The sequence below is a fragment of the Mchenga conophoros genome, linkage group LG6 (genome assembly GCF_057382185.1).
Source record: "Mchenga conophoros isolate Kocher_MC1m ecotype Shallow Benthic linkage group LG6, M_conophoros_male_GT1.1, whole genome shotgun sequence".
Classification (NCBI taxonomy): domain Eukaryota; kingdom Metazoa; phylum Chordata; class Actinopteri; order Cichliformes; family Cichlidae; genus Mchenga; species Mchenga conophoros.
In genome coordinates, this window is record NC_140531.1 from 4,788,656 (window position 1) to 4,809,678 (window position 21,023).

Here is a 21,023-nt window from a genome sequence, read left to right on the forward strand (position 1 = left end):
CCCAGAAAAATGAAAATGATGGCTGATCTCACAGCGCCTCTGTGCTATTCTCAGAGTTGCTGCTACTTCTAATCACTGCTGCATCCCTTTACTCCTGCATCAATGTGTTGGGTTTGCTCAAAAACATACAAAGTCATTTGGATCTTATAGGTAGACAGGAGCATTAAGAGCTGTGACCCCATTAGCATATAAAGTGATTAAACCTGTCAATTCCTTATTGCAGCCAACGATAAAAGATCAGTGAATAATTATGCTCCTGGTCTTGCTCGTCACCTGACACTCGGCCTTAACTTAAGATCAAACAGACTTAAAACCCCTTTGATCTTAGTTGCAGACTCAGATTGGATCACTACTGATGATCCTCCTCACAAAACTCACAAATGATCATTTCATCACAGAGCACACAGTGTTAAATGGTCAGAAGAGAGATTCGTATATACTAGAATTCATGTTTTTGTACCCAAATCAAAAAGTAACTAGAATAAATAATAAAGTGCTTTTTTTGGTTTACATTTTGTCATTCAGAGCTTGCACATAACTACTGATTTTGGTCATTATTTATACTGTTAATTTGGGGCAGCTGTGTTCTGTTCGCCTTGTAATTGGAAGGTTGCCGGTTCAAGCCCCGGCTTGGACAGCCTCGGTCGTTGTGTCCTTGGGCAAGACACTTCACCCGTTGCCTACTGGTGGTGGTCAGAGGGCCCGGTGGCGCCAGTGTCCGGCAGCCTCGCCTCTGTCAGTGCGCCCCAGGGTGGCTGTGGCTACGATGTAGCTGCCATCACCAGTGTGTGAATGTGTGTGTGAATGGACGTGTAAAGCACTATACAAATACAGCCCATTTTACCATTTGTTCTAATAAATAAATATACACCAGTCCCCCTTGCTGGAATCTGCTTGAGCTGCTCCTCCAGTTTCCTACCCACTGGGATCACTTCATCTGCTCCAGCTGCCTCTTCAGCTCCTGGCACTCATCTTTTTTCCATTTTCTTTCTTCCTGATGTTACTGTCTGCATTTGTGATACATGTGGCAATCTCAGCAATCTTCTCCTCCCTGTCAGCCACCACCATCTCTAGTTGGCTGGCGAAAAGCTGCTTGGAACTCAAATTGTCACAGGACCATAACCCTGCTGTTCTCAAGCACCTTTGGTGTCGTCTCCCATCAGGGCTTGGGACTTCCAGTCCATAGATGCTCCTGTACATCATCTTAGTCACTTGATTGTGCCTTTCAGTGTACGAGTCACAGTTGGAGAGTCTCAGTCTTGTTGCCTCTGGTCTTTGTGCTGCCAGGACTAGAGTTTTGTACTGTTGTTTAAGCTGGCCTGTTCTAGCTCATTGGTAGGAGTTCTTGATGCTGTTTTTTTTTTTTTTTTTAGTTATCAAGTAATAGTAATATTTCAAGTAAACCTTGTAAAGTTTTTGGCTGTTCCATCAACCATAGATATGACAAACCTTTCATATTTTTAGCCATCGTCATTCTCACTGTCTAGAGTAACTTAAAGCTTACTTCAGTGAAAGCAAGCGATACATGATCCAAAAAGCCGATGTGAGAAAGATCTAGTACATCCAGCAATGTCAAACGATCTCTTTTAAGTGTTCTCTATCCTTACTTCAGTAACTCCGCTTGAATCAAATACTTCATGTAAAATCTTTCATATCAATTTGGAAAGTGATAGAAAGGGTCGAAAATCAAATTTTTAAAAAACTTAAGTGGTTTCAAGCCAAAGATCTTACAGGAAGTGTTTGATGTGAGTTTTAAGAAAATGAATACAGCTAGAACTGTGCAGAATAGACCGATGTAGTAACATTGGCTAACTGGAAATAATAACACTCTTACATTTGCCTTAACATGTTTTGTGAGGCTCAGACAGGAAGTATGCTAGCTCTGAAGATGACAATGTGCAACAGATGAACAGACTGACAATAGGTCGCTCCATCATCCTGTTTTATTCACAGCAGGTTTGAAGGAAACAGATTCATTTGGACTCATACACACATGCTCATCAAAACCCCAAAAAGTCTCTCACACACTCACACACACACACAGTGGTATGGTAGGCACACTGTAGTGGAGAGCTCAGATGTGTCGTCTCTGATAGTCGATTCAAAGTAGGCACTTCTGAAGCAGACAGTGATGATCGTTAATGCTTCTGTTCTCTGGCGCGCCTGACGCTGACCGCTGCAGTCACATCACATTAATCCAACTGTGCTTGTCACCATATGTACACCATTTATGCCTTCTGATTAGTGTGGGAGTTAAGAATGATTAATCTAACATGTGCAGCCATAGTCAATCATTTCAGAAGGGCAAATTATTGCAATGCCAGCTCATTAGTTTCATACCAGGAGATTTATCTTGGAAACAAGCTGCTTACAAAAGCCAACACATAGACTAGGAGAGTAGATGAATATTTGCATTTGGGAGTCGAATGGTTCCAAACAGCAGCCTGTCAGCCTGTAGTGTTCTTACTGCTGCAGAGACTGATCTGTGACTGCATCTGGACAGGTCGTTTGCTTCGTGTGACGGGAGCTCTCGGTAGCTGAACAGTCAGGAAGAGAAAATCTGATCAAATCTGATGTCATGAAGAAAACTCTGCTAGCAGGAGGAGGGAGAGCTGTAAGCACTTGTTACTTTTACCCCTGTGGGGAGTTGTGACACAATATTGCAGCATCAGAAGAAGGTATTCTGGATGATAGGTTTAATCAGATTTTCTCTTCCATCTTCGCAGAAAACTAACAGCTCACACAGACTGGAAGGTGCAAAAGTTAACAGCTGATATTCATGCTTCACATCCTGCAAACTCTCTGCATCAGTTTAGCGAGTTCTGCGCCACTGTCAATCATCACAACGACCAGGATCTGACTGGGCTGAAGCAACTGCATGACCAAACTGTTTTAAGGTGGAAGTTAAACCTTTTGAAGTGAATCTTGTCACTATGCCCACATACTGAAATTAAACCTTTCTCTCAGCTACTGTTATTATTATTTTGGAGTACAAAAAAGTAAGCAAATAAACCCAAAAGCAGCTGATCAGAGAGGATTGGAATAGTGTTAACATGGAACAGGAACCCTGTTGATTTTTTTAAGCAATAAGAATGACCCCTCCCAAGCTCTCCGAGTATGCAAAAGGGTAACCTGCCGAGCATGCGGTGTTGATAAAAATCCTGTCAGCTCCAGCATTGCAGACTGCTGGAGGAAAAAGCCTAACACAGTATAGAATGTTTCCGGAGAAAGAAAAATAAATTACCCCCAAATTTCATAAGAATAATCCACATCCTGCCCTCCCACTAAAACAGTAATAATTTATTTTTTCATTTTCTATTGAATTGCACACACTGCGATGAGGTGGCAACAGTTTTTCACCAGGCGCTGTGCGTTTCTGAACAGTCTCTGAAGCACCGGTATGCTGCTGCTCTTCTCCCATACTCGCATTTTTGGTCCCTTTGGGCCTCTTCCAGCCTCAGCCAGCCCCCGGGGGTCAGGCTCCCATAACTGCTGAGGTAAGGTCAGTTCTGGAGATGCAGATTCCATCCTCCATCACCTCTTCTGCTCCCAGACCTCAACCATGTTCAGGTCGAGCCTCTCGAGGCTCTTCAGCCCCTGGATGTTCTCGGTGTAGAACGCCACGTCTACCACCACCAGCCTGCAAACACGAGTCAAAGTGTCAAAGACATGAAAGATGGGGAAGAGCTATGCTCTGACAAGAAGCAGTTTATAACCTCCTAAGACCTGAACTCTTCCACAGCAGCATTTTTAATTTCTCTTTGATATTTGGTCACATTGGGGCCCGATGAACGTAAAAACAAAGAATTACCAGATTTTTTTTTTACCTTATTTTTGTTTTTAAGAAAAATGAGAGCCACATATGAGGATATTCTTTCAAAATTGGCAGCAATGATTCTGGCACCATGGCAGCTGTCACTGACACACACCTATCACCTACGTTAATTCCAAAACTAACTCACAGAAGTGGAACTCTAAATTTGTGTCAGGTTTGTTAAGTACAATTCTAGCACTTTAATATAGCAGATATAAAGACATGTCAAGTATTCATGTAATGTTCAAAATTCTCTTTCAATAAAATGTGAAACAACGGGGAACACCAACAGGAAAAGAGGTGCTACTTCTCTTCAGAGCGAAGCAGGAAGTGCTGCTCTGTCATATCAACATACTCCAATCATTAGCTGGTTTTCAGGGCACTTACCCATGCTGCGGTCCTCCATCATTAATAACTCCAAGCCGAGCCAGCTGCCTCTTCAGATGCATTTTGAAACTGGCATTGATCCTCAGAAACAGCATCTGTATATGGATACACAACTCTCAAGTCTCTGATCAACAAGCTGTCACAGACACAAAAAGAGTAGAGAAAACAAAAAGATCTCACCTGTGTCTGTTCTTCAGGTAAAAGTTCATAAATGGCTTCGTGCATCTTTGCCATCTGCTTACAGATGTTTCTGAAGCAGGCTGAGGGCATCGGAGCCTTCACTTCATACTGAGGACATAAAAGGATACGCCTGAGGTCATGTGATTCTGTGCGCATTTGGAATACAACAATTTAAAATACACAGAAAGATTCTGAGAAAGTGCATTACACATGTCAAAAAGTCATAAATTCTGTACTAATAAAGGACAGAAATGGATACCTGACCATCAGGTATACAGTGCAAGTATAATTTAGTAGGTTCGATTATTGGTTATTTGTTTGTTCTATTATCTAATAGCAATGATTCTATTAAGTCTACATTAATTCAATACTATTATTAAAGTAAAAAAAAAGGATTAACACAACTAACTGTGGAAATATTAGGCCTACACACACTGCCTGAATCTCATTACAACTGAAAGTCCTCTGTAAATAGAATTATTTTTATGCTTGCATAAAATTTAAAACCATTCATAAAGTGTTCTCGTGTTCCCTGCCCTCATCTAACCTTTGATAGAACCTTCTCAAACAGACTGTCCATGATGGCCACCAGCTTAGCAGAGATCTCTGCTATGTGATCGTTGTAGTCCTGCAACACAACAAACAGCCTCAGCAACACGACTCACATCGAGCTGAAATCTTTGGAGATTTTGTCATGACATTTTATTTTTAACTCTTCTCTCAAACTTTTATTTAGCCAGGATGAGGCCACACTTAAAGTGGTCATGCTGAGTGTTACCTTGGTGATGTGATCAAAGTGTCTGAGAACACTGAATTGTTTGGGCTGCAGTTTGGTCTCAAAATGAGCTCTGATGATGGGAATGTAGTGAACCACCAGCTGCAGACAGCGGGAAGCTAATGCTACAACACACACAGTTAACAGTAAAAATCAGCATTCTCAACCATTAAAAGTTGCTTCACATACTGAAAAAACAGGTCTACTTGTAAGCAGTGTGTGTAGCAGGTGTTATATACCAAGGTTTTTGGTGGTGATGGTCTTGAGGCCGACGATCTGCAAAGCTCCGGCTCCCAGAACCAGCTGGCAGCTCCGAGAGTTGAAGTGCTGCAGAAAGACAATCCAAGAAAATTCAGTAAACACCACCACTCTAAACCTAAGGCTAGCATACCAGCATGTCACGGCTGTGTCAAATGTAAACACTTCAGTGTTGTGATCAAATTGTCTCTAGGAAACAAAGTCTTTTCCTGTTTACTAACTACAAGAGGCTGAACTAACGTAGGATCGTGTGATTTGTGTGCTGTTGAGTTTCTGACCTTGAGGAGGTCTGCCAGACGCGTCAGCATGTCTGTAGAGATGGATGGGATGTCATTGACACACTGGCAGTATTCTAAAAAGATCCGGATCAGCAGCAGAACCGTCCTGAAGGAACACAAAGGCTACTCAGAAAATCTTTTAAAACTAAATGTTCACATTTAAAAAGCATTTGCGCTGTCTAACTTCCAACTTTAATGACAGTGTGAGGACAGAATAATATTTAAAATCATGAAATATGTGATTTCACCTACCCAACAACTGCATATTTCTGCCCGTTGACAAGCAGAAACTCTGTGGGTTTCCTGTCATTGGGACCTGGAATGGGAAAACGAATGTTACAAATAAGAAAGCTGTTCTTCTTGTGCTGTGATGTTTCTCTGTTGCTCTGTATGCAAGCTGTGGAACCAAGCCTCAGTGCATCACTAGAAACCTCCAAGCACCTGGAGCCTCTGACAACAACACAGAGCAGTTCTGCTCTACTCCCAGCTTCTTAAGTGTAATTTAAGTCTGTCTGCATGCATGTTTCTGTCCAAACTGGAGGAGGGGGAGACTGCTGCTGCAGTGAACAGGTTTCACTGTTTTTAACACTCTGTTTCACTACAACTCTTTGTATGTTACAAGTCCGCTCTTCTCTGCGCCTGCTGACAGACCAAGAACAGCACAAGCAGCACCAAGCAGACACACGACTGCACTTTAACATAAATTCTGCTTCATGTGGTCCGTTAGGGAAATTAACTGCCCAACCCTCACCCAACAGGTCTCATAGATAACTGCCTCTCAGGGAGTTCTTTTGTCCCCACTGTTGCCAAGTGCTGCTTATAGGGGACTGTCCAATTGTTGGGATTTTCTCTCTAAGGTTTGGGGGTCTTATAAACTCCTTGACTGGACTGAACTGTGAATCTTTACTTCTTTATCCATTTTCTTATTTTACATCAAAGTCAGCATATATATGCAACGTGTGCGTAGGTTACTCTGTAAGTAATCAAAACATTTCAGAACTGTAGAACTAAAACTACAGAAATTACAAATAAAATCAGGTTAATGAGGATTTTCGGACAGTGGAGTCTGATACCTGGGATTTTGCGCTCTGGTAGTGATATTCTACCATTAGCAATGGAGTTCACCAGATCCTGAAACTCAGCAGGAACCTCAGCCTGCTTCCAGCGCTCATTATCCAGCAGCAGGCTGCAGGGGCACAAAAGCAAACTTCAGCACCTACACTGCTACATTACAGGAGTAAGACCAGATACACACTCAAATTCAACCATGAAACTAAACCTTCACTCACTCACACAAACAGTTATCATATTTAAAAGCAAACCTTCACATCCTGAAAACAATGGTACTGCAGGTTACCTGAGTTTGGTCTTGCGTTCTTCGTGGAAGCGGTGGACGAAGCGGTTGGCCTGGCTCTGCAACGCGCCCCTCAGGGAAACGCTTCGCCTGCCACAGAGCTCCTCTGTGTCCCTGACAAATCCCTCCACTGCCTGTGAAAGACAAACGAACTCCGCTGAGGTCAGACGCTCCAGAGATCCATCCTGTTAAACGTAAACACAAACACTTCAATTACATTTTCAGGTTTATCCTTTTCCATAGAAAACCTCAAATACAGACACATGTACACCATACCTTGGCTCGGGCTGTGAGCACTTTGACGCAGCGGTCATGGCTGATGTCGGAAGCCGTGTACATGAGCTCCTGGAGGTTGTTTATCACAAGGTTCAGCTCAAAGTCGGTGGGCATCATGTTCTCACCAGGCCTGAACACAAACACACTCACTGTTAACAGGCTGAAGAACCGAGTCAAAGGTTTCACAGCTTTAATCCCTCTCAGTCATTTTCACTTTTGGTTAAATCATTTTTGTACTTTTTCTTGGGCAACAACACTTCCATTTTTGTTTTAAGAGAGCCAGTCTCTACAGGAGATTATAAGCCACTACAGTCCACACCACTCTGTAAGATCTGCTGCCACTGGTTTTCAAGTCCAGTTCTCGTGTAAGTTATGCGTGTTTGCCATTTTCGTAGAATCAACTAAAGAAATAAGAGCATCCTGTGTTTTTGTGATAGGCGACCAGTAACAAAGTATCTAAAATGCAGTCATAACACTGGTTCATCCCTTTTTTTATGCTTGAATAATTCACGGGTCAATGTTAAGTAGCATCACAAACAAAAAGTGTTTTTCACAAAGTGCTCTGATACAGGAGCCGAACTGAAAAAGAGAGAAAAAGCACCCAATGTCTAAAGAAAAGCTCCTTCAGAAAGCCTGGAGAACTGCTGCTCAAGACAACTTTAATTACAAGAAAATCTGTCTTGTTGGAAGGCTCAAGACTTTTGAACAAAACTGTCACTTTACGGTTTGATGCTGTTTTCAGTAAATAAGAAGACCTGAATTGCAAAAAAAGGAAAATGCAACAGCCTTTTAACCAGATGTCAGTTAGAGGCTATGGTGCAACGGGACTGCAATTACCATGATATTTTTGTTTTTGTTCAAACAGAAAAAGAAAAGAAAAACTTAAGAGTGACATACATGAAGCTCTGCTCTCTGCTGGCAGACATTTCTGTGGCCCCAGAGTCACTACTGGCAGTCTCCACCCGGCCCTGCTGGCTCCTGAATCCTGCTGCAGAGCTCTGATCCTGGGCTGCCGGCACTACTCGCTGTTGTTTCTGCTCCTGCCGTTTCTGCTGGGCATCATTCAAAGCATCACTGATGAACAGGCCTTCATGGGTGAGGTAGGCCAGCTCAGCCTCTCCCTGCAGGAGTGACGGGACCTGAGAAGCCTCTTGGCCGGATGGTTCTGAACAGGAGTCCTCCAGGAGACGGGTTTTCTGGTTTGAGTCCAGAACCTCTAGAACCACATTCCTGATCACATTCATAGTGGCCTAGCAAACAGGCAGTTGGGTAATAAGGTGCACAATTAGATTCAGTTTGTTGAATTCACACAGAAAGAATATTTTTACCTGCATCAAATGTTGGATAATGTTTGTGATGTGTGAACCATCTTCTGAAGTCTAGCAGACTAAAAATAGGAGCTCTGTACCAGGAGCTGTTTTGACTAACCTTGATTCTCTGCAGGAAGAAAAGGAAGCTCTCAAAGACATTTTTCAGCAGGTCAAACCACTGAGGGAATGTCATCAGACGCATTTGGTCAGCAAGCCTTGAGAAACACAAATGCACACATGTACAGCGAGTCTCCATGAGGTTCAACTTGGACTGGTATTTTCTTTGTTTACAAAGTCAATGTGCTCATTAAACATTCCATAAAATGCTTTAATACAACCAGTGGTATTAATCACATTGTTCCAACTTACTTAACAACGACTTCAGCATCAATTTCTTCTATCTGCACAACACTATCTGCCACACACTGCAAACACAAAAAGGTTTCTATTACATGATAAATCGCAGCTGGATCGCTGTTATTTAATGCAGCGCTTAGAAACAGATAAAGACTGGACTGTGTCAGGAGGAGTCACACCTGAGAGACGATTGCCTTGGCCGCTACGATCATCTCATCACTGTAAATATCCAGAAAATCCAGCTTCCGCTGCCGCAGCAGGCCGAACACCAGCGACTCCAGACGCTCCTAAAATCCACAGACAAACGCACCAGAAAATACAGGGTCCTAAAACACTGACATGACCGGGCAGCAGGGTTTCAGAAAGCTGAGATGAATTTAATATGAGACCGAAGAATTCAATTACGTAATCACATTCAAAGACTAAAAACGAATACTGATACTCAGCATGAGCAGAGCTGCACAGCTGTATATAATTGTTTCTGTCAGACTATAATAATGACTTGCTGCCAGAATCAGATTCTACATTTTGTTTGATGTAACTGAAACTAAAAGCAGAAGCACATTCGAAATGACAAAGAAATATAATTTAGTCTTTCGATATTAAGCATCACACTGATGACAGGAACAGAAACGTTGATGTTTTGTGTGTGTAGATGTAGCAGGAATACTTATATTTATCATGTATACAGAGATGCATGCAAATGTAAATGGCAACCGCACATTCCCCAACAGTTGTTGTTGTCAGTCATCTTCTAAACATGACCATCCTGAAATCTATTAGACCCTTTGTGTTGAAGGTGATTGTTCAGACCTTCTCCAGAACCTGTGGCTCATCTCTCAGGCTGCGGTTCAGGTCACTGTGAGCGTACATACTGAAGTCCTCCACCATCATCTTATCAATCAGCTTCTCTAGCTCGCACAGCTGGGAGCCCAGATGTCTGAGAGATGCAAACACAGCATTGTACAGCTGCTCTGTTGGCTGCTTGTAGAACATCAATTTCAGACATCACAACAAAAACTATCCTAGTAAAACTGATCCAGTAAACACACTCTCACCTGAAGCTGTGGATGCCCTGCAGCTCTTGCTGGAGCACCTCCTTAGTGGTGGCAATAAGTTCCAGTGCTCCAACAAACTCAGAGGTGGAGAGCAGCAGCTGTACAGTGGGCTGTGTCTGATGCACTGCGGCCATCAGCTTCAGCTTGTTGTGCAGCTTCACGCAGTTGTTGCGAGTCAGGGCGGTGCAGAGAGCCTGGAGAGGTCCTTGGCACATGACCTGGTCCATGGCAGCTGTACGGCCCCGAAGGACGGCCACGGCATGCTGCGTCTCCTGCAGCTGGTCCTGCAGCTCGTGCTGCGACGACATAGCATGGAAAAACGCTTCGGAACGCAGCGAGATCTGTCGAGCAATGCTCACCTCCACCACATCTAGGTAGTGGCTGAGCTGGAGGAAAAAGAACATCATTTGATTAACTTCTACATATGAAGGTCGCTGGTTTAACTGATCTAATGACTGATGAGCACAAAAGTGCAAATCAACAACTATCCTGTTTGATTAGGATCCTGTTAACTGTAAGCAGTTAATCACATGACACATGACCGATACTAAACCTCCACTGCGGTTATATTCTACTTGTCATAAGTTTTAAATATCTTCAGGTAAATTAACTGAACAATAACAATATGCATTTCATCCTTAAATATATAACAACAGACGTCTAATTTCTGTGTTTAGATCAAGTCCATCAAATACAATTATAAATAAATTACAATTAGCCATCATTTTTCTTAACCTCTCCAGTCAACACCAACCAGTGTCCTTTTAGAAATCATCTTGGTAACACCTCAAGGTAATTAACTTATAGAATGTATCTACAGGAACTTTAATTTCACTCCTCATCAAAAGTGACTGGACCGGTGAGTCTACAACTCCTGCTAGCTTTCCCTAAAATAAAGATTGAACGATATATTACAAAATTTCCTGGAGTGCCACGTGTCTTTCTTGTAAAACTGAGAAAAGCAGAAAATACTCACAGATGTAGAAGCTAAAGGGATTTAAACAAGTATTTAACAAAATTGCTACTAAAACTTATTAGTATTATTATTTTTAAGTTCCTTTTGTTCTTTTGTTATGCTACAAGGCCCCAACACCAAACTACCTCTTACTGGTCAGTGGTTGCTTCTTGTTTAGGTTGTGATTAGCTGTTTAGACAGATAAACATGCCGGTGTCAGAGCCAAAACCACTGTTTGTGGATGTGTAAAATTCAACACAAACAGCAGGGGGGGGCAGGAGCACCCTGAATTCAGCCCTCTGCAGGTTGATCATTTTCATTCCCATTAAACAATCGCATCCTTTATTCCTTACATTTCACAGTCCATATCAGTACAGATACTCAGCATGATGCTTTTCTCCATTGTGATCTGATGCGTTTTCAAAGGAACACTATATAACTGCCTTGGAGTGTTACCAAGATGGTTTGAAAGGAACACTTTGAAAACACATCAGTGCAGGTTTACTCTCGATCTACAGATCGCCCTCCCTGGGTGATCTGTATGTGTTGATGAGAATTCACCTTTTCCTGGAGCAGTTTGGAAGAAGCCACGTCTCTGCTGCTCTTCCCCCCAGCATTGTTAAAGTGTGACCAGGGAAGGACCATGTTGAAGGTAGCGGGGTCCTCAAGAGCAAAGTCGGGCTTCATGAAAATCTGACAATATAAAGCACAGTGAGACAGTGAAGCAGCAAGGTCACTCTGGAGACAGCCTGTTGTCACAATAGTGTCACTATCATGTCTAAGCTAATAAATGAGACATGCTTAGTTGCAAGTGTCAAAAGAGTCACAATGTGTTTGAGTCCACAGCTAAAATGATACAACGGAACTGCATTAGAGCATTGGCCACACTGTCAAAGTTAAAGGGAAAGAGAAATCCAAAGAGAATCAGACAGAATATTATGCATGTTTGCATAATTACCTTCGGGACTTGCTCCAGCTCAGTTCTGGATTTGTCTGGAATAAGCAACAAAAGCTCTAAATCACTATCGGTTACAGTAGTTATGTTTAAGAGTCAGAATATCCTTTTGTGTTGCTCAGCTAACAAAGTTTGACAAAGTTTAGTTTCTAAGACTGACACTAGAGTGTGCTCTGTACAAACTAAACAATAAAAATAAAAAAGACAGGAAACTTGTGAAAAGTGCAGCAAGCAGAGAAATGTGTTTATCAGATCAAATTCTGAAATGTGCATTAAAGGCATAAAATATTGTTTTGGAAGCAAATCAAAAGAAAGATAATAAAACCCGTGTGTTAAACTGTAAAAACCCTTAAATCTATTAAAGAGCCAAGGTTCAGGACCAAACTACGCTCACATACACTTAATGTGTGGTACAGTCAGATGTGACAGTGTATATGTATACACTGTAGCCTGCATATTTGCATCTGAAGTCATTGCGTGCTGCCAATCTTAGGCAGTCAGAGAGTCCTGCAGCAGCTGGTTAATAATTCATACCTTGGTTGGTGGTGATACTAGAGACAGCGTCGACATCATCTTTGTTGGGGCAGATCGTCTTGCAACGTTCATGGATTCGTTCCCTCTAAAAATGAAATCATGAAATCCAAAAAGGAAGTTCAGGATTTTTGGCCCAGCCCGCTCTCTGTAAAGCTAACATGATCGTTACGCACCAGGAAAAAAAGGCTTGAGTGAATCACAGAAGCCAAGTTTGATGATACAAACTAACAAAGGTTACAGCTGTGGGTCATTAGAGAAGAACAAAGCAACACACTGAACAAGAAATCAGATGCATGAAACCCGTAGGAGGAAGTGAAAACAAAGCTACAATAACATTTCTAAAAACTAGATGACTCTTACAAGAACAGAAATGCACTGTCAGAAGTGCAAGAGATGTTACAGCTCAATCTCACCACACTCAGCTGGTAACAAAAGTAATAAAAGACTAAATGAGGAACAGAAACCTTCTGTAAGAGCTATTTTTGCCACTTGAGGCATTATAAAAATGAAGCAGCACAGGCCAAGACAATTTAAGAATTTAAAAACACATAAGAACTTTAAAGCCTGTTTGTATTTTATTTTCATTATTTTAATTGTTTGTAGAATGTTTGTTGACAACATTAAAGCATCAGCTGCATTTCAAGACATCTATTCTACTTGAAACATGACAGCCAGTAAAGGAAGGTTTTAGAATCAGAATCAGAAACTTTATTGTCATTGTCATGAGAACAACGAAATTAAGAATGGTCCCCGATCATTGCATCATCCCTAGCAATATCAAAATATAAATAAAACAATAAAATTCAATAAATAAAATAGATAGAATACTTAAAATACTAATAAGATATAACAGTAAAACATTCACATACATTCCCACACACATGCTTCAGACCGTGCATAGATTAACACAAGAGTGGCGTGATGGACATTTTTTTGTAGTATTCAGATGTGTTATTGCAGTTGGATAACAGCTGTGTTTGAGTCTATTAGTCCTTGCTCTGATTGCCCTGTACCGTCCAACACATTTATCCAACACATTAAGGTGTGTTTGTACTGTATCGAGACTGGGTTCCCTTTAAAACTTTGAATCTTGAATACAAACGTACAGCTGCTGTCTCTTAAACACAAAGACATTCCTCACTGGGGCTGGGTTAATGATGAACGTAAGACTATCTCAAAACGCCATTTTTACTCACGTCACTTCCATAATCGTTTAAGCACGCTACTCATCCTACCCACAGCGCTCTGGCTTTGGCTTGGTTACCAGTTAACTTCTGTAAATCAAACCCTACTTTAACTATTAAACAATAAATTACTATCAGTAACCATGTATGTTACTGTTCGTATCTATACACATAACTGCAGTTGTCATGTTTCCTCCAGTAGAAGCTATCAGTTAGAACTAATGTAGCTTAACTGTGAGGCAAAACAAGAAGAGCAAATCTCAGCCAAATGCCAGAGTAACACAACCATTGTGATAAGTAACTCTGTCAACAAATGAGTGCATGTACAAGAAAAAAAAAGAAAGAAAAATCAACATGAAAACCCTGACTGGTTAAAGTGAAAATCACATATTTAACATACAGACTGAGACACATCTTTCCATCACAACAGCTTTGGCATCAGTACTTCTATTGCTTTTTTATTTAGTAAACTCCTCTAGGAAATGCAAATGCCTCCAGTATTCAGGCTGTTTGAATTCCTGAGATTTAAAAAAAGGTCCAGCTTTATTCAGACATTTTCATCTTTTCTTCTTCTATAATGCCACCTTTGTTCTAAATGGTGGGAAAATACAGCAGCTGCTCATCAGCGGGAGACAGTTGCATTGTTTGCACAAGATCCATGCACAAGATTTCTTAAACTAAAGTTCTTAGTTAACAGATGCATTTCAAGACTTCTACTTTACATGTCCTGAGCAAAAAAGGCTACAAAGTGAAACTGCCTCAGATTCTTGACAAACCCAAAACAAGAGAAACGTAGAATCTTTCTCAGGAACCCCAAAAGGTTGATTGTAGGGTTTTCACTGGGAGAAACGTTTCGTCACTCATCTAAGGGACTTCTTCAGTCTCAGCCGACTGCAGGTTTCCCCAATCAAGACTCTCTCAAGAACAAAAATATCCTAATAGCATCTTTAACATTGACTCCACACAGATCTGAGCTGCAGTGATACTGACTTGTCAACAAATCATAAATGCTCTTAATAATTCGCTCTAGGTATTACCTGAGTCATCTCTTGCAGGTAGGGCCCAAAGTGCTCCTTGGTGATGTTGGGGAGGCAAAATGAGGGCATCACCTCCGTCTCGGTGAAGTCCAGCCCCCATGTTTTAGTGAAAAAGTCAGATTCCCTTTTGGCGAGCCGAGGGTCATTCAGTGCAGCTGGGAGGTTGACCTTCGAGCTATAAACTGTCCATCGGTCGTGCTCTGCCACCACAGATGGGCCATTACACAGGCCCTGCCCCTCACCTGGAGGACCACATAGAAATAAAGTCAGTGCTTTCATTTTCTGCGGAGAACAACAACTCATAATTTAAGCATCTGGCCTGCCATGGTTTCTTGGTTTTGTTTCCATGTTCCTGAACTTAAATCACAGCTGTGGCCCAGGTGAATGCAACAAACAGCAACATCACAAGCACAGCAGTAAATCAATGCACAACATACAGATAAAAACTGCAAGACGCTGTGTTTTCCTGCAGTGTCACAAATTTGTCTATTTAAAGTTCATTTGTGTTCAATATGACAACGTGAAAGAAAGAGTGGGCTTTAGATAGCCAGTATGTAAAAAAAAAAGTATACTTAAAAAGATATTAGCATCACTGTTTATGTTTCTATGTAAACTTTAAATGACTGATGACCCTTAGCGCAGATGTATAGATGAACATCTAGATTTTCACCACCTTTTATAGACTATTTTCACTAACTGCAAAATATGTATACTTTCTGGTTATGTTCTACTGCTAAAAATGATGCCTATGCATGCCATTGCACTGAAGTCAGTCATTCTTCCTACCAGTCGGCTCCTTCGGGCAGACGTCAGGCAAAGAGCGGATATGCCGGTAGCGAGGTGGGGAAGGATCTCGCTCCTTGTGATAGATCCCATCTCGGCCTCCGCTGCTGGGACGAGGCACTGGGGAGGAGCTGTGACTGGAGGCCATGTCATTGGGACGTGCCTCCCAGCAGGCTAGCTGGAAAAAAAGATGAAAACAGGGCTAGCATTAGATAGAGAAATCATAATCAGCACTATCAACTCCAAATCAGCAAAGTTCCAAACGAGTTATGTGGTCCATCTCTCTTAAAACTTTGCCCAATCTGTAAAGAGTCACAGATGTTTTCAGAAGATTGATCTTGTAAGATGTTAAAGCATCAATAATTTCATAAAGTCACTGGGCATTGTTTTGGGGTTTTTTTGTTTTTTTAAATAAATAGTAATAGTGAGTCTTTGGGAACCATTTTTTGTAGTGGATGACTAGGGGACTTTCTGAAGTCTCATTCCACATCTCTGCAGGTTTGTGGTTTCAAAATGATGATTTCTTGAAATTGGCAGCTTTTAGTATCACGTCTTCCCCTTCTGTTGTACACCATTAGGGATAGCAACACTATATTAAAAAAAACGATTGGTGGCTGAATCTAATTAACCTTTAAATTTGAGTGTTTTTAGACCCATTGCCACAGTCTGAAATCAAGCACATGACCATGCAGTCTGTCTTTACAAAGTTTTGTGAAAGAATGAATCATTCTAACAAGCTCAGAAAATTCGAGTGTGGTACTGCAAGAGAAGGCATCCTAGTCCAAGTCTTCCCTCCTAGATATGATCAACTGTGGGGGTACTGTAGGGGATGTTATTGCAAAGTGAAAGCATTTAGGAATCGCAGCAACTCAGCCTCAAAGTGGCAGACTGTACAAAGTTATACTGTGATTGCTAAGTGTTGAAGTGCATAATGTGTAAAAGTTGCCAATCTTCTGCTGACTCAGTAAATGCTGTAGCATGGGTTTCAATGGCTGAGCAGCTCTTGTACTTGTAATGTGTTGGTGTTCCTTTAGTTTTGCCATAAAGTCTTACACATTCATCTAACCAGCAAAAGATCCAAAGTTTGATCATGGGACAAGACACAAACCTCTTCATGGTTGCATCAGAAAGAACATCCAGTACAAAAAAATTCAATAAAATGTGTTGAGCTACCTGCTATAGCGAACCCTTGTATATAACAGACAAATCAAAGGTAGCTTTTAGTGTAACTTGTTAGCTGCAGTAGAGAACGACTATGTGTTCAGCTTGCCATGTACAAGGCAGACTAAAGTTACATCAAAATTTGTGAAGGGCCTCAATTTCAATACAAGTTCTACATCAAACTGACACAGAAACGTGCCCTGGTTCATCCACTGGTGCAAGCAAGTCTCCAGCTCTTTCTGTGTGGTAATGTACACAGTGGTTTTATGGGGGGGTGGGGTGACTGGTACAGCTTTCAACAGTGCTGCATTAAATCTAACAACTGAGATAATAACATGCATTCATTTTGTTAACTACATTTGAAGGTTCAGTTAACACTTGCATGAGGCTGGTGACCTGTCCAGGGAGTACCTTGCTTATGCCCTAAGATAGCTGGGATAGACTGCAGCCCCCCCCACACACACACACAACCCTGAAGTATAAGATACCATAACTGGATGAGTAGGTGAAGAGCGAGGTTATCAGCTAATGTTGGCAAACTACATCCAAAAACTGACTGATACAACACACACATACATACATATGTGCTATTAAATAAAAAGTAAAAGACTTTTTGTAGCTCTCTGATGTACTGTATAACATATCGAACAGTATCATTTATCATTTCATTAAAAATGCTCCAAATACACAAACAACACAAATATAGAAAAGTCCTTTGGTTAAGTGACAAATTTAAGGCCTATCAACCTCCAGTCAGTAAGCCTACATACATCTGCAACGTGGTGAAAGTGCTCTCAGATGTGCTTAAATTCTTTAAAACTTAATGCAGACATTTTCTGCAGCATCTGTAGCGAAAAATGCAAGCTGACAAAAAGCTGACCAAGGCGGCAACACCCGATCAAACACAAAATGCATCTAAACTTTGACCACATGTTTCATATTTGATGCTCTGCTGATTCAACTGGAAAAGGTACCCAGCTCCACCTGCCTGGGTCAACAGACCTGTGCTGCTTTTCGGCCGTCTTACAATTGTTATACAAGGAGAAACTACCTATAGGGTCAGTTTTGTGTACCACCCTGTAAAATTTGGACCAAAGCTGACTTGGCCATGGAAGAACTGCATTTTTTAGAGTTTTACATTGGCTCCATTTCACAGCCCTGGTGGTTAACAACTGAAAGAAAACTGCTGGTTAAATGACAGCTGTAAACCAATGATATGTTGCTGTGCTAACAGTCAGTTGTAATCTGACTGCTCAAACTGTGGAGGTGTATGACCCTCTGCTGTTAATCCCATCACACAAATGAGAGGATTATAGATCTATGCGCTCCCCATTATTATCAGAACCGTTTTTAGCTCCTTCATATTGCTTTTACATTTTAAAAAAATGCTGTCAAAATATTAAGAACCATCTTAACACATAAAACTTCAGACTTGTCACAGATTCAAGCACTCACAACCATCTTGGATCCTTGGCCCGTCAATTTTCTACCACCCACTGCAACTGCATGGAGCTAAAAATAGGAATGATTGTCCGATTCATCTTTTTGAAGACAGACTGCTTTGAAGGAATAGGAAGGAATGGCAGTAATATGGTGATAGCCAAAGATTAAAATAAGTATTATTTGAATTTATTTATGCAGGTACATCAGGTATATAACTGGCTAGTTCTTCACTATATGACATATAAGATATGTCAAGCAGTAACACTGAATCCCATCCATAAAAGAAAAAGAAAAAAAAACAAGCAGGAGCAGCTTATAACACCTTCCTCATTTATTTTCATCTGCCCTTAGACAACCGTTGTAAAATACTCAAAAACAATAAATCATCAGCAAATTACAGTAAAACAAGAGCATAACTGCACAGAGATATTCTTGCTGAGATCATAAAAGCTCAGTTATATTTCTATGTTGACATGTAAAGTCCAAAGAAAAATTATTTACCGATTCTTAGAAATCCAAATTATTCAGGAATAGTTTTGGACGGCATGTATGGACAAAGAATACTTGTTTTTTAAAAACAAAAAAACAAAAAAAAAAAACAGTGTGCACCATCCTATATTAGGATCTTATTAATTAATCAGGCTTTTAATCCTTTTCTCGGTATCAACAAAAGTGAAAGCACAATACCAAGGGGAGCCGCTGTATTGAACTCGATTCTACTTGTTTCAATCACATTATGATCTACTCAGCGAGAACTGATTATTTTCAGGCATAAACGTTTCCTTATAATGTAAATCTGAAACCCTAATATATTCCGGAAATTGTGCCAAGAAATAAACATGGCCTTAATGGCATTTTTTTTTTTTAGTAATTAGCACCGTTAATAAATTATACTATAAATTTCCTCGCCCAATAAAACATCGTGATTATTTCTGAGCGGAGAAAAAACAGGTGTCCCTTGTAGTCATTTAATCTTTGATATTAAAATGTTTATGCTTTCGGCTGTCATCGTTGCTGTGCCTCCCATCGGGACAAGTAGATGTAACAGAAGCTAGGCAGCTAGCCTTAGCCTAGCTACAGTGCACGCATTGCTGGCAGGTGTTTGCATTACAACCGTTCACGCTGACAGTGAAGTCAATGCCTAACAGCAACATGAAACACACAAAACTAATTGCAGTTTTGTTGTCAGGGGCTGATGTGCTGCAGAATATTCGCGGCCTTATTAGCTACATGCTAGAGCTAACGCTACAGCTAATGTTGTCAACGGCAGTTACACGTAGACTAGCCAATGGTAGCAAGTTAGCCGGATAAGCTACCCCAACAGGCAACATAAAAACACCAAAGAAAGCCCGGAATGACAGGGGACCGAGAGGCTTCATTTGGACACCTACCTGTCATGTAAAATAAAGCGGACGGTGTGTCTTTTCTTCATAATCACAGTAGCACTAAAGGAAACGAGGGGAAAACAACAGGACTCACAGCAGTTAATACCGGTATACGGACCATCATGCACCGCTGGAAAGAGGAACATCAACGTCAGGTTCTTTATTTGCCTGTTTGCAAGTTTCAGTCTTCAAAGCTCGCTGCTGCCCCCTGCTAACTAAAGCTGAATCGGTCCATATCAATGTCATTGGTCCGTATACAGTAGACAACAAAGTGCGCACTCACCGGCCACTAGATACAGCTGTTAAACTGTTATATAAACAGTTTATGGCATATCTAATATAGCAGCAACTCAGCATTTTGTCATGTAGACATTGTTAAGACGAACTGCTGTTCAAATTGAGTATCAGAACGGGCAACGAAAGGTGATAAGTGATTGTGAAGCAGGGTTTAACTTAACTGCACAACAGAAGATCAGAAAAACGCTGACCGGGCATACTTACAGTAACAACCGCATAATTTTAATGGAATAACCTACGAGAGTAGTGCTATTGAACTTTCCGTCTTCTTATGGCCACTGTGTCCCCGGTCTTTCGATGGCTACTTCCAGCAGGATAATTCGCCATGCCGCAAAGCTAAAATAATTTCAAATAGGTTTACTGAACACGATATATTAAACGGTGTTACGGCAGTGCCTATCCCAGCTGTCGAGAGACAGGGTCACCAGTCTAACAGGGTTAACGAAGAGAGATAGACAACCTCACAATGTCACCTATGGGCAATTTAGCCTAACCCCATTAACTGCATGTCTTTGGACTGTGGGAGGAAGCCGGAGTACGCGGACAGGACCCACGCAAACACGGGGAGAACATGCATAGCATGATTGTGGAATTGAACCCAGAACCTTCCTGCTGTGATACAACAATGCTAACTAATTTATTTCTCGCTGGTAATGCCCTCATTCATTTTAGGATGCTGGATCTACCCAAGATTCAATTCAATTTTATTTATAAAGCGCCAATCACAACAGCTGTCGCCTCAAGGCGCTTTATATTGTAAGGCATACTTTACAATAATACAACAGAGAAAACCCCACAATCATGTGACCCCATATGAACAAAGCTTTGGCAGCAGTGGGGAGGAAAAAACTCCCTTTTAACAAGAAGAAACCTCCAGCAGAACTAGGCTCAGGGAGGGGCGGTCATCTGCAGTGGCGTGTCTAGAAAATTTTTGTTGGGGGGGCCAGGTAGGGGCACAGATTTGGAGAAGGGTGGCAGATTTAATTGGCAGATAATGTTTAAAAAAAAAATTCTACCAACCCTTAACCATAATTCAATAATCCTATAAACCTAATAACCAAATGCACTTTTAACTCTTATTAGAATGAGATTTTAACCACTACGGTGCAAAGTTTTTAGATACTGCGTTGATAAAGTACAAGAGATACAATCAGTGTTTTGTCAGTGTTTACTCAGCAGTCAAGGACATCAATATTTGCATAGTATTTTTACTGACATATAGTGCACATATGTTTTGGGCAA

At 41.2% G+C, this 21,023-nt stretch overlaps 1 protein-coding gene across 2 annotated transcripts; it reads right to left on the reverse strand.

The window, feature by feature from the left end:
* Positions 1-1,926: 1,926 nt before the first annotated feature.
* vps54 (VPS54 subunit of GARP complex) lies at positions 1,927-20,180 on the reverse strand. Of its 2 annotated transcripts, none has more exons than XM_085275919.1 (23): positions 20,021-20,180; positions 15,499-15,673; positions 14,713-14,954; positions 12,492-12,576; positions 11,961-11,995; positions 11,564-11,695; positions 10,048-10,433; positions 9,803-9,929; positions 9,169-9,276; positions 9,002-9,057; positions 8,751-8,847; positions 8,220-8,572; positions 7,323-7,452; positions 7,050-7,231; positions 6,766-6,878; positions 5,945-6,008; positions 5,693-5,798; positions 5,396-5,483; positions 5,160-5,281; positions 4,929-5,009; positions 4,382-4,489; positions 4,202-4,296; positions 1,927-3,640 (listed from the first exon to the last, which is right to left on the reverse strand). In XM_085275919.1, exons 2-23 carry the CDS (start codon positions 15,641-15,643, stop codon positions 3,535-3,537), a joined length of 2,961 nt encoding a protein of 986 aa, XP_085132045.1. In that variant the 5' UTR covers positions 15,644-15,673; positions 20,021-20,180; the 3' UTR covers positions 1,927-3,534. The 2 variants fall into 2 exon arrangements, with proteins under 2 accessions (XP_085132045.1, XP_085132044.1); XM_085275918.1 differs by lacking the exon at positions 20,021-20,180 and adding an exon at positions 19,491-19,698.
* Between the last annotated feature and the right edge of the window lie 843 nt (positions 20,181-21,023).